The sequence below is a fragment of the Oncorhynchus tshawytscha genome, linkage group LG06 (assembly GCF_018296145.1).
Source record: "Oncorhynchus tshawytscha isolate Ot180627B linkage group LG06, Otsh_v2.0, whole genome shotgun sequence".
NCBI classification, from domain to species: Eukaryota; Metazoa; Chordata; class Actinopteri; order Salmoniformes; family Salmonidae; genus Oncorhynchus; species Oncorhynchus tshawytscha.
In genome coordinates, this window is record NC_056434.1 from 68,754,899 (window position 1) to 68,768,647 (window position 13,749).

Consider the following 13,749-nt stretch of genomic DNA (forward strand, 5'->3'; position numbering starts at 1 on the left):
TAAACTATGTGGTGAATGGTGATGGCTTCACCCAATCTTCCAAGACTTAGGGGATATTTTTGCCATATTGCCCACACCTATCAAGTTATTTCAGATCTGTAAACAGCTAAGGGGCTCACATCTCACCAGTACATACAAATACAGCAGCCTTTCACTAGCCACAAAGCTCTTTGGGAAACACCATGGACCTCATATCCTGAGCGTACACGTTGACTGTCCCCTTGGATAAAAGTGTACAAAACAACCACATTTTTATATCAGGATACTAGGTTAGAAACTGATCAGAGTGGGTGTATTCTGTGTATTGGCAGGGCAGGGGGAGTATTATCTTGGGGAGGAGAAAGAGAGTGAGCGTTTCTCACAGCTTACATAAATAGTTGATGAAGTCCGAGTGCTACACACCGTGGAGAAGGGAGACTCATGAGTGCATCCACTGGATAGCCTGCTCTGATGGGGAAGCGGCTAACCGGCTGTGACAGTTGCAAAGCTGAAAGGCATGTTGCCCCCTGGAGATTCTGTACTTGCTCACATGCACATGCATGTGCACACTGAATTTCTTGCTTCCTTGCTGTGGTTTGAGTCACTGTCCTTCTACTTTAAACGAGGCTAGATAAAACCGCTGTGTTGGCTTTAAAGGTGAATGTTCAAATTCTCACTTTGTAAAGTGTAACACACACCTCTTCCTATTTGCCCCAGTGTCAGCTGACTTTCTCTTATCTGAATGATGTGTTATTTCTACACACACTTGTACACACACTCTCACACACACGTGGGCTGGCACATTTGTTGATGTCCGCTGACAATATCAGCGCGACACAGGCTCTCCACTCTTTCTCATCAGGCAGTTAATGAGATGAGGTATCTGGGGGTTGTACTCAAGAAGAAATGTACCATGACTGACAATGAATCATTTCCTCAGTCACTGAAAGGGAATGAATTCCATATGCTGGATGTCTTGTGATGTCTTTCTCTGGAATTGGTTCTTCACTCCCCTTTAGAACACATCCTGTTCATATTAAACTCGGGTAAATGAGGTCAAAAGAGTAACTTTTGTAGTTCTTATATTGAAATGACTGTCTGAAATTGCAGCAGTACCAGAGGTTAGTGTCTACCCTTTTGAGTCATACTTCATTAAACAGCACCATTGTGAGCAAACTGAAACGCTCTCTGTTTCCCATTAATAATTTAGCAATTTAACCTCATTATGATGCAGAATCTGTCCTGAGAGGTAAAAAATGAAGCACCTGCTCAAAGCTGGGAGTGAAAAGACTGAATTCTCATCACTTCATCAATGTCCTAACAAAGGGCTAACCCTGAGATGGAGGGATGTGATTAAATTAACCCATTTAAACTCCGCCTGCTAGCGCGTCTTAGTATGAAATACATTGTCCAGAAGCAGAAATATAATTTAAACCACCTAGTTAAAGGTGTCCGTATCAAGGTATACTATTAAGATAGTGGACCACATAAGGATATCTGTATCCCACCAAACACTGTTGACCAATCCATGTCTACCCCCCTAGCCCGATATACTTGTGTAGACCTGAATGGATTGATATTCACAATGTGGCGAAGATTCCCCAGAGTCTCTCAGAGGACAAAGTGGAGCTATTACCATCCTTGTATCAGACCAATGTTCTCTGTTCATTGTGGGTAGGGTTTGGATTTGAGTAAAGAGATGATCCCTTGATGCCCCTTTGACCCCTGGGTGCCCTATCTCTGTGCCTAACTTTGACATAAGTAGTAAAGTAGATAACCCTTTGGTGCCCTGTTTGACTTACAGTCCATCTGATCCTCTGTCCCCCTCTCCATTCCCACTGCAGTACATCCACCACCGGCTGATCCACCTGACCCCGGCCGACTACGACGACTTTGTCAACATCATCCGCAGCGCCCGTGGGGCTTTCTGCCTGACACCTGTGGGCATGATGCAGTTCAACGACGTGCTGCAAAACCTGAAGAGGGGCAAGCAGACCAAGGAGCTGTGGCAGCGCATCTCTCTGGAGATGGCCACCTTCTCCCCATGACTATGAGGGCAGTGGAGTGGGAGAGGAACGACGCTCCCACCCCACAAACCCACAGCCCTGTCGATCTCTGTCTCTTTCCATCGACCCGTAGCCCTGCATCGAACGCTCTCTCCATTCGCCTCTCAGGCCTCTCGCTCACCTGACGTCACCCATCTCCTTGTGTACCCTGATGTACACACCCTACACAGCACACAGGCAGCACAATCAACCCCCATTTCCTTTTAGATGTCATAGGTGTGTGAGACACAGTTTGAGGTAAGCTGAATGGAGATCAGTTTATGTAGTTTTCTATATCTGTTTGTGACTGAATTGCAGCTCCCATTTATCATGGTTCATGTCTCTTTGTAACTTCCTGTAACGTATATTCCCAACTCATGTTCATCCTCCCAACTTTCCTACCAGAAGCTGTCACGAAGGATGCTTTATGGTTGCTTGGGGTGTATAAGTTGTCATTTATTTTGTTGTTGATGTTAGTTGGTTCTTTTATTGAAACAACTGAGTAAATCAGATTCATACTGCAACATTCCTCTGTCCTGGGGGAGTGAGCCTCCACCAGTCACTACGGATCTGAATTTTAGATATTCTGACAGTGTTTAAACAAGAAAGAAAAAAGCAAGACAAAAAACAGTTTGTTGAAATAATTGAAAAAAAATGTAATACGAAAATTATCTGAGTACGGGTGAGGATTCTTTTTAGTGTTTTGTTTAATCTTTTGTTTTTGATATTTTGTATAGAATAACGTGTATGCAGAGAGGACTTTGAGAATGAGCGAGTGTTAACATGAGTTTTGTGTGGGTTACCTTTTCCAATTTAGCGGTTTGAGGTTTTGGGTCTGGAAACACAGGAGTCTGGCTGGACCAAACTCATCATTGGCCCTTTTGTAGTGGTTCAAGTGTGTAAGTGTACGGCCCCTGAGAATCTCAAGTACAATCATCCAATCAAATATCAGGATCACATAAAGGATGAGTGGACATGACATTTACATATGCCCTGCACATGTAGAATCATAAAAGTGCTATGCTCATAAAGGCTTATATGCAGACTGGGTTTCCAGGATACATCCATCAGCTGTTATTGTGGAATTCATGTCCATTGATGTTTTATAGGTGGCGTTGCCAGATCCCTGTGTTCCAAATCCACACCTCCAACCTTGCTCTGGAGCTCACGGGGTAAAGAGTGACTTAGTAGAAAATGTACTGTGATATTTTTGTATTCCTCGAAGTGTAGCTTGATTGAAAAAAAAAAAAAAAAAAAACATTTTGCTGATTGCAAGAAGTTGTAATTTAGAATTAAAAAAAAAAAATGGATAAAGCAATACTGACATGTAGAGTTTACTTAATAAAGGTAATTCAAAACACTAATTTGCTGTAATTTTATTTTATGTGGGTCGAAAGTGCAAGTGAGTACAAAAATTGACACTTGAACCACCTATTAATGTAAATCAGAAATAGTCTACTTATTTTAAATCCTCTGACCACTGAAACTCCAATGGATTTGACTGGCAAAATGAAAAGGTATGACATAAAATTCATTCTTTGGTCTGTCACAGTATGACCAGGAGAGGGAACCATAGGGTAATTTATGATTGGGTTCCAGTAGTCTGGCTAATCTTGAGTTCATTTCAACACTATTATAGTTAATCTTTAATTCCCAAAATTTAGTTCAAAGTGGCTTTCATGGAATGGTTCCCAAATGATGCGGTTTACATGGGAAGACACATTTGCAATGTTTTACAATGGCTACACTTGCTACCTGCTCATACACCAAAGTTAGCATTTTATCAAGATTTTTGTCCTCTAGTGACCCAAGTAAAAGGAGTAGCATGGCTCTACTCTGCGTTGGAGAAAAATGTATGTCATGGTCTTGTGTTAATTACAGAATTGTATAATGTGCAGCTTATCAAATACTAAACAAATATCAATGCAACATGCAACAATTTCAAAGATTTGACTGAGTTACAGTTCATAGAAGGAAATCAATCAATCAGGCCCTAATCTATGGATTTCACGTGACTGGGTAAGGGTGAAGCTATGAGTGGGCCTGGGAGGGCAAAGGCCCACCCACTTGGGAGCTAGGCCCAGCCAATCAGAATTCGTTTTTTTTAAATCAACAAAAGGGTTTTATTACAGACAGAAATACTCCTGTTTTATCAGCCGACCAAGTGACTGGTCAGATGATCCCGCAGGTGAAGAAACCTGATGTGGAGGTACTTGGCTAGCATTGTTCCACTTGGTCTGTGGTTGTGAGGCCGGTTGGACATACTGGCAAATTCTCTAAAAATAATGGAGGTGGCTTATGGTAGAGAAATTAACATTCAATCATTTGGCAACAACACTGGTTGACATTCCTGCAGTCAGCATGCAAATTGCACACTTTCTCAATTTGAGACATCTGTGGCAATGTGTTATGTGACAAAACTGCATATTTTAGAGTGGCCTTTTATTGTCCCCAGCACAAGGTGTACTTGTATAATGATCATGCTGTTTAATCAGCTTCATGATATGCCACATCTGTCAGGTGGATGGATTATCTTGGCAAAGTAAAACAAAAACAAAAAAAGCTCACTGACAGAGATGTAAACAAATGTGAAAGAACACAATTTGAAAGAACAGTTTTTTGGGCATATGGAAAATTCCTGGTGTCTTGTACTTCAGCTCATGAAACCAACACTTTACATGTTGCGTTTATAGTTGTGTTTATTGTGTGTATATATAGCCCCACCTGTGAAGCTGAAAGGTAAACCTGAAAGAGGCTCAGGGGTGTTCTCTGTCCGGACAAGGGTATCATCAAACATATGTGTTATGGGAGTTAAAAACCAAGCATTATAATCGTATTAACATTAAGAATACCAACATAATTATGTTTCAAATTGGGTCATTTCAATGATTTTCCTGCGATCAGAGTCATTTCCCAAGATTAACGTTTGGATGTCTACTGTTACGAAATCTCCCTTCTGCTCGCTATGTATGGTTCATTCCGGAGTTTCGGCAGAATACATCGATTGCTGAATGAAGATGGCGGATTCACGAGCGATGCTGTCAACTAGACTTGAAACTTAAGCATTTGCATATTTTCTGTCATTGTGCATTTCATGTGGATAGCTGTCTTCCAAAGACGTACATTGGTAAGTGAAAAAAACAGTAACTTGGAATATTTTGCCTGTCCTCTAACTTGAAGCCCATTGAATGTTTGCAACACTAGTTAGCCGGTAGGCTAACCTCGCAAGCTAGCTACCTATATTTCAGTGCCAGTTGGGATTGAGGATTTTCCTGTTGATTTTGTTTGAATTTTATGCGAACGACGTGGACATCTGTATTCGTGTCAGTAACGTTTTAACTATGAAGAAAACATACCATTTGTTCAATTCCAGCAGCATGTGTTTGTTGGTTCTAGTCGGTCTAAAGAGATGCTGAAATTCTTTGCTTAGCTTATATTAAGCGGCTAGCTAGTTAGTGGTGAATCATATGACGGACTGTGTTGCATGCAAAAGTTTTTCCATAACCAGTAATCTAGCTAACATTAGTAGCTATCATTGTTATGTAATGTAACAGTAGTTAAATATAGTTTGACGAATGTATGACATTGTTTTTGTATCCAATTCTGTAATCTCTTAAATACATTTGAAAGGTGTTTTTTGTTTTGTTTTACATTGACGCGTTTTTTTGTTTATCTGGCGCGAGATCTGGCTCATTGTTCTGACGCGTTAACAAACGTTAACTTGTCATGACCTTTGCACTGTTAGTTTAACGTTATGCATCATCAGATGTTCTTATAGTGTTATTAACTAATGCTCACAGTACATGTCTCCAGACCTGGTGTTTCAGGCATTGACTGAAGGCAATGGATTTCTTGTTTAGTGTTTCTACGTCAGTTTGCTGTTTTGGTTAATCTGATTTCCCAGTTCAGTGTTGGTTACCTTCTGTGGTTAACATTTGACATTAATAAACCAGAATAAAATGGCTCCTTAGGTATTGGATAATATGGAAAGGTTTGGTTTGCCATATTTACGCCATGTTAACACTCAACTAGCCAAATCATTTCACGGTATTCCAGATATTTTGACTCTGGTAACATTTGTGGAGGCGGTGGAAGAGGTTTTGCCAGGACATGGGCAAATGATTAATTGCACAAGGAACCACACGATCTTTGGTTATTGAATGAAAGTTAGTAGATTGAAGTGGCCGCCATTGATTGGTTTAGATGTGGACACCGTGGCAGAAGGAAACACCAGGGTTACTTACTGTGGCAAGTTATGTTTGCTCTGATAAGCAGTGTTAACTTGATAGGCTCGAAACCATTGCTTGGAATATGTCCTGAAAAGTCATGTAATGCTAGTAGGGATTAACATTTCGATCAATTTGGCTGCCGACTAACTGACCCTCATTAAGCGGTCAACAAACGGTAAAAAAAAAACAACAACATCCAAACAGTGAAATGACGTGACCAACAAAGTACTATCAGATATCTGTATATAATGAATGGACGCGTATGTTTCCACCTTAACAATGGTAGTCGTCCCAAGGCGTGAAGGCAGGCGACAAGCGTAGGCCCAAAATAAGTCCGTATACGTTTTGGACTGATTTTGGCGAGATGGAAACCTCTTGCTTCGCCTCATCCTCTCTGATACCATGCATGCATAAAAGGACCGGACATTATTAATTAACAGCTTAATGGAAACATGCAACAATAGCAAGCCTATTATCTTAATCAAAAGACTATAGACTATTATTGAACATGTAACTTCTGTAATGAAGCAACTAATAAAACGTAATTTTCAAACATTTGCCCAAATGCAATTAATTGAAAACAGTTCTAAGCTGAGCAGTTCCATATGCGAGAGATTTAGAAAGTAGTTGCTATTAGATTCCCCCTCTATGATGGGTTTGCTAATATGACTAGGATTGTCCCTTTGGCTTCTCGACAATGAAAGTTTTTATATGGAAACCAATAGAACAGGAGATAAATGCTGGTTAATGGCATGACTAAGTCTTTGTTAGAATAATTGCCTTCACGTTTCTAGGGGTGGTTTTTCGCATAGCTACTTTGAAGCCAGGTAAAACATGCCTCATTATTTGAAGTAAAGTAAAACATTCAGGTTTCAAGCAATTGTACCGCTTCAAGCTCACATTGCAAAGTTGTGGGTGATGTGTTGATAGTCAACGGTAGGCCTATACTTCCGAATGGGAGGCGCGCTTTGCGAGTTGAGATTGGGAAATAAAAATAGCTCCCATTTGTTAAATTATTAAAAAAAAAACTGAGTTACAGTTCATAAGGAAATAAAATATACCCAAATCTATGGATTTCACATGACTGGGCAGGGGCCGCAGCCATAGGCCCACCCACTGGGGAGCCAGGCCTAGCCAATCAGAATGTTTTTCCACACACAATGGCTTTATTACAGACAAATACTTCTCAGTTTCATCAGCTGTCCGGCTGGCTGGTCTCAGACGATCCTGCAGGTGAAGAAACCGGATGTGGAGGTCCTGGGCTGGTATGGTTACACGTGGTTGTAAGGCCAAATTCTCTAAAACATTGTTGGTGTCTTATGGTAGAGAAATTACCGTTAGAAATTAATGTCTGGTGGACATTCCTGCAGTCAGCATGTCAATTGCATGCTCCCTCAACTTGAGACATCGGTGGCATTGTGTTGTGACAAAACTGCTAATTTTAGTGGCCTTTTGTCCCCAGCACAAGGTGTACCTGTGTGATGATCATGCGGTTTAATCAGCTTCCTGATATGCCACACCTGTCAGGTGCATGGATTTTCCTGGCAAAGGAGACAGGGATATAATACAAACGTGTGCACAAAGTATAAGGGCTCTTTGTGCATATGGAAAATTTAACTTGGGACCAACATTTGACATATTGCCCTTATTTTTGTAAAGTATATTTTCAGTGGCTAACCGATTAACATTTCACCAGTAACATCCCAAAATGCTAGTGAATGAATATCTTTTCCCAATGTGCACTTTCACAATGAAAAAGTAGCCTACATTCACGATCACACGCATCTACATTTTGCTCCTCAAATGAAGTCTTTTTAAAAGCTGTATTTTGAAAGACTGGTACAATAAGCTGAGTCCTTGTTTCATGAGCCGCTTCAACTTGTTTCATTTTAGTCTTGAGTGGAACGCCCAATTAGTGTTGAGCTGTGGGATCAAGCCAAATTCTGTCCTCTGATCACATTACTGATGTCTGAGAACCAGGGCTGTGCCGATGTATGATTCAATCAAACATATCATAATATTTGACATTGATCTGTCATGATGTGCAAGATCATACTCTTATTTGATCTTTACAAATCATTGCAGTCTGGAATTATCTACACATTAACAGCTCAAAATGATTATATTGGATATGGTGATATTTGGAGTAGCATATCGTAGAAGGGGTCTCCCCAAATATTGCCCAACCCTACTAAGAACCACTTTATAATTAAGACTAAGGCCTGGGGGTGGCTATGGGTTTCTGCATGAAGGGTATTAAACTAGGCCTTTGAAAGTGGAACAGGTCTAGCTTTCCCTTTTTAATGTGGCACTGGACAAACCCCATCTCACACAGCAGTTTCAAATGGACTGTGCAAAACTAGTTTTGTTTTCGTCATTTTACTTAGCATTTTTTACCCATTTTATAGAATATTATGATTGCTTTTCTGGAATCAGCAAGCATTTAGATCAGGGATGGGCAACTTTGATGGGGGTGGGGACCACCTGAAAATAATTCTGAACGGGTCATGAGAGGCTGCCCTTATTTATTATTTTTGTTAATTGTGTGTGATCATACACATTCTGCCATTGGGTGTAGAGAGAATGTGGCAGTTTTAAAGCATGTTTCTGCAATTCTACAGATTTTTCAGTGGAGTGGAATGTTTGCAGGTTTTAATATATCTGATGGAGATTAACACAATCATTGGGGGCCCCTCCGGCCGGTAATTTGACCATGATAACAAGTTTAGATAATTTAGTAATCTAAAACATTTTAGCGGACATGAGCTAATTGACTCACAATAGAGTGGGCTTATCTGAGGACCTTCAAAGGGGTGGCCACGGGTCTCCAGTTGCCCATCCCTGATTTAGATTGTCTTCTATTTGCTGCCTAATTTAAATAGTTTCATATAAATAAGTTTGAGCGCAGACATTTCTTCCTCTGCTGGAGTTTTAGTCCAACAAGTGAAGTGCACATGATGTTTATGCTTCTTGCTGGAATTTTATATTTATACTTTGTCATTCGGCAATTGGTCCCTAGAGTAAAGGCATAAGCCACAAGAAATGATGTGGAGCTGGCATTTAATTGCCTCATTCAACCCTGTGAGGTTCTCTGCTGACTTCATGATTTGTGGTGGTTACGATGGAATAAAGTACATTAATAACATTTATACCAGCCTACTTGGAAATTGGGCCTTGAGATTGATGCAGGGTTGCATTGACATTTAGGAACTGAAGGGTTCAGATTCTGAGACACAGGATTTTGTGCAGATCTCAGGACACTGAATCAAATCCTGTTCCTTCCCTGGAAAATTGGAGAATGATGTTGGCAGGGGTTGAATTCCTAAACGCAATCGCAGCAACTCAGAGGGAGGAAATCCTAATGGTTTGTCTGCTTGAGGCTGCGCTCAATGTCCGGCTTAGATTTGGGCAGACATTTCTTTTCACAAGTCTTCTCTCTTGAAACAACTAGAATTAGTCACCAGGGTTGGGGTCAATTCCATTCTAATTGCTTTTAAATTATGAACATTGGAATTGGTATTGGAATTGGAATTTCATTTTGCTTCCTAAATTGACTGTCCTTACTTCGTCATTTTCAGAGGGTCAGATGGTTGTTCAATGGGTCAATACTATATATCTATTCTGAGCAAACATCCAATGTATAACTTTGTAGTTCAGAATCAGGCAGTGCAATGAAGTATCCCCATTGTGTGTGTGTTGGAAACTCAATGAAAATGGGTATTTTCTAGGTCATAGGGATATTATTTCTTTAGCTTAGAGCTTGTTTGTGGCATGAAGGACCTTGAAGACGTCAGCCAGAGATGCATGCCCAGTTTAGATTACTTTGATTTTAAGGGTGGTCAAGTGAGTAGCTGCACATCTTGATTTCGCTGACCGCTCACTGAGGAAGTGCAATGAGAATGGTGTGTGTGTCGGGGCGGAAAACCAGAGTCCTTTTCCAGACATCCTCCTGTCAGCCCTGTGACATTTATCAGGTCAGGGAACAAACACTTTTCAAACATGGCCGATCAGAGAAACCCGGGTGGGCAGGGAGGAGGAGCCCGGTGAAGTCACCCCATTAGAAGGCAAGATTGAACAGTCCCTGACCCCCTCCTCTATCTTAATCACAGCCAGGATCAATATGTGCTTACCTTAACAGCTTCTGTTTATTAATAATATACACTGTGAGATGAATATGCCGCAGGGATCACACAGCAGCCAGGGTTAATAGGTTGAATGAATGATGCTGCAGTGTTTAAATATCAGGGCTACCAAGAGGGCTTTGGGCTGCAGTCAGAGCATGGTAGGGGGAGGATCTCTCCACTGTGGGGCCTTAATTAGCTGCATCTGATACACACTGGCTGGAATTTCTTTAACATATCATTTCTTTCCTTGCAAATGTATGAATTGTGGTTGAAAGGGAGACTTAGTGTTTTTGAGAGCTTTTTAGAGTCTGTTAGTTCCAAATAGGTTATGTTATAATGTGCTAGGCCTGTATCCCACATTCCTGTCTCCCAGTCATTGAAGTGTGGTTGAGAAGGAGGGACCAGGAGATTTTATATGATGTTCCTTTAGGCTGTCGTCAAGGTGTGTATTAAAACACACAAGTAGCAGGTTGTTTTTATGGACATGTTACCTCGGCAGTGCCTCAGAGTCTTGGGGACCTCTGTATTCCTCCAGTAGTAAAATAGGACTCCTGCTCGGAAAGACCCATGAAGGCATTGAGTGTTCTTGCATGACTTACCATCAGTTCAATTGCGACTCCCTCTCATACACTTTCAGAAAGTCGTTAATAGCGTGACTGCCCATTAGTGTGTTTTGAATCCCCATTGTTTTGTCCTTGGTTTGCGTTTTTAAGAATGGCGGGCGGCCCAGGTGTTTTCTCAGCTTTAGCTTCCTCTGAGCAGCATGTAGGATAAGAGTGGGTGTGACTAATTACATTCAAGTTTTGTCACATGCACAAGTGCAGTGAAATGCCTAACTTGCAAGCTCATTCCCTTGCAGCTCTGCCCCAACTTCCCTATGCTATCTATGGAATAAACCCCAGCATTTCCTCGCTGCTGACACAGAAGGGCGGGAGAGCAGCAGAATGCTCGATTTAACATGAAAAAAAATATATTAAACATGATCACCTCAATCAAAAGTGATTTCAGAATGAAAGTGTGGGTGGGGGCAGAAAATAGGCTACATTGTCCCGCCCATCAAAAAAACTATCTGATAGTCTGATAGGAGTGGTATATACCTAGTCTCTCTTATGGCTCAGGTGCCTACGTGCTGAAAAAATATATAAACCCAACACCATACACAAAAAGCTTATTTCTCTCAATTTGTGCACAAATTTGTTTACACCCCTGTTAGTGAGCCTCTCTCATTTGCCAATCCATCCACCTGACGGGTGTGGCATATCAAGAAGCTGATTTAAACAGCACACATTACACAGGTGCATCTTGTGCTGGGGACAAAAGGCCACTCTAAAATGTGCAGTTTTGTCACACAACACAATGGTAACATGGTAACATACCCACTGTACACATGGATTTTGTGTTATAGATATGTGGTAGTAGAGGGCTGAGGGTGCACACATAATATGCTGTGAAATCTGTTATGAATGTATTGTAATGTTTTTAAACTGTATAACTGCCTTCATTTTGATGGACCCCAGGAAGAGTAGCTGCTGACCTGACCATTACAAATACAAATGTCAACCGCAGACCACGTGTAACCACGCCAGAACAGGACCTCGACATCCGGCTTCTTCATCTGCGGGATCATCGGTGACCAGCCACCCAGACAGCTGACAAAACTGAAGAGTTTTTCTGTCTAATAAAGCCCTTTTTGAGAGGAAAAACTCATTCTGATTGGGTGGGCCTATTTGCCCTCCCAGGGCTACACATGGCTGCACCTTTGCCGAGTCATGTGAAATCCATAGATTTGGGCCTAATACATTTTTCCTGATATGAACTGGAAGTAAAAATGTTTATTTTTGTTCATTATAGTACGTAAATCATTTTACACACACCAATATACAGCTCCAGCTCAGAGGGCTATTTCATGAACTCAATCAGCAGCAGATTTGAGTTTAGAATGGAAAATGAATGTGTTTATGCAAGAAATGTTAGGCTAGTGCATTGTGTTGCACTGAATCGCATCAATTCGTTCTTTAATTAAACCGAATTGCATCAAATCATTTAAAACTACATCGTACCGGAGCCCATATCGGCCGATAACTCAACCAATATTCAATAAATAGATTGAAAAAATGGATTCTCATGTTTCTGAACACTTGCAGCCATTCTCATGCTGCCATTATTGGCACAATGTATGCAATAATTTGAAGCATAGTTATTGGACAATTACTCTTTTGAATGGCAATTTACGAGTATTCAGTATGGAAAAATGACACTTAAATTTCCCCACTGTAAAACAGTATACTCTCTGCAGATGTATCAGTAAGTTTAGTCCCCCAAAACATTTGAATCCGTATTGGACCAAAAGAACCATATCAAACGGGATCTAATCATTTTGAAAGATACACATTCCTAACAGTAAATGTTCAGTGTACAGTAATGTTCCTGGTCCTAGAGCCATGATGCCTGTTTTTCTGCTCCAGCACTACTAGGCTGTATGCACGGTTATATTGTTAGAGCCTTTTACAGCATGTTAATATTATTTATTTGCTTCCATAATAAAACTGACATTTTAAGTATACATGGACAGCCTTGTGGCATTTACAGATGGCGATCAGATGGTATTCATGAGCCGGTCAGGTTATTAACCTGGGCTGAAATGAGAAGAGTGACCTACACGATCACGAGTAAAACTTTAAAGGTCTCATCTGCCCAAAGGTACCTACTTACTTTGGATCAGGGCGTTGCTTAACGGTATGCTTGGCCTTAGCTCATCACAATGGTTTCGCACAGTCAAGGCAGGGGAAGAATGTATGAGTAGGGCTGTCAGATTTCATGTAACCGTTCAGTCATGGTTTTGACGCTTCTTCAAAACTGCGCTCTGATGCTGCTGATGGTCATTAGTAGCCTGCCAAACTTAGTAACAGCCATCGCTAATGGGCTGGTACTCAGCACGCGATTGTCCCCGTTAATCACTCTGACATCAATGCAAATGCAATTACAAATCAAACATTTCATGAGAGCGCATTGAGTTTGAGTGGAATAGTATCACCTGTTGTGAAGCAAGAGCCAGCTTCTCAAGGGTGGTTGATGGATGGAATTAAATGTGTTCCCTGAAGCTTTCCTGATATTATGAACACTGTAAAGCGACGTAATCGGAGTAGTCTACCTGGCTGGCATGAAAAGGGTCCTCCATTCGCAATTCAAGTGCATGCGGATGATGTCCCCCCCCCCCCGTTCCGACAGTGGCCCATTCTAAATCAAAACTAATTTCACAGGTTATTTAGGCAATGTAAAGAAGACAAGTTTAAATTAAGAATAGTCTGATGGGTGAGTATCACCTGTGAATGATGCCCAGCGTGTCCAATTGGGCAAGAAATGGCACATGCA

The 13,749-nt window shown here is 41.1% G+C and overlaps 2 protein-coding genes across 15 annotated transcripts in view; both read left to right on the forward strand.

Moving 5' to 3' along the window:
* Positions 1-3,388, forward strand: part of zswim8 (zinc finger, SWIM-type containing 8) — a 32,574-nt gene extending 29,186 nt beyond the window's left edge. For all 12 annotated transcript variants that reach the window (XM_042323554.1, XM_042323559.1, XM_042323558.1 and 9 more), the window contains one exon: positions 1,824-3,388. In XM_042323554.1, the coding sequence (XP_042179488.1) occupies positions 1,824-2,027 (204 nt within the window). In that variant the 3' untranslated portion in view covers positions 2,028-3,388. The remainder of the gene's footprint in view (positions 1-1,823) is intronic.
* A 1,492-nt stretch (positions 3,389-4,880) lies between these two features.
* ndst2a (N-deacetylase/N-sulfotransferase (heparan glucosaminyl) 2a) overlaps positions 4,881-13,749 on the forward strand; it is a 175,428-nt gene continuing 166,559 nt past the window's right edge. For all 3 annotated transcript variants that reach the window (XM_024424800.2, XM_042323565.1, XM_024424799.2), the window contains exon 1: positions 4,881-5,151. The gene's annotated coding sequence lies outside the window, so the exon portion shown is untranslated. The remainder of the gene's footprint in view (positions 5,152-13,749) is intronic.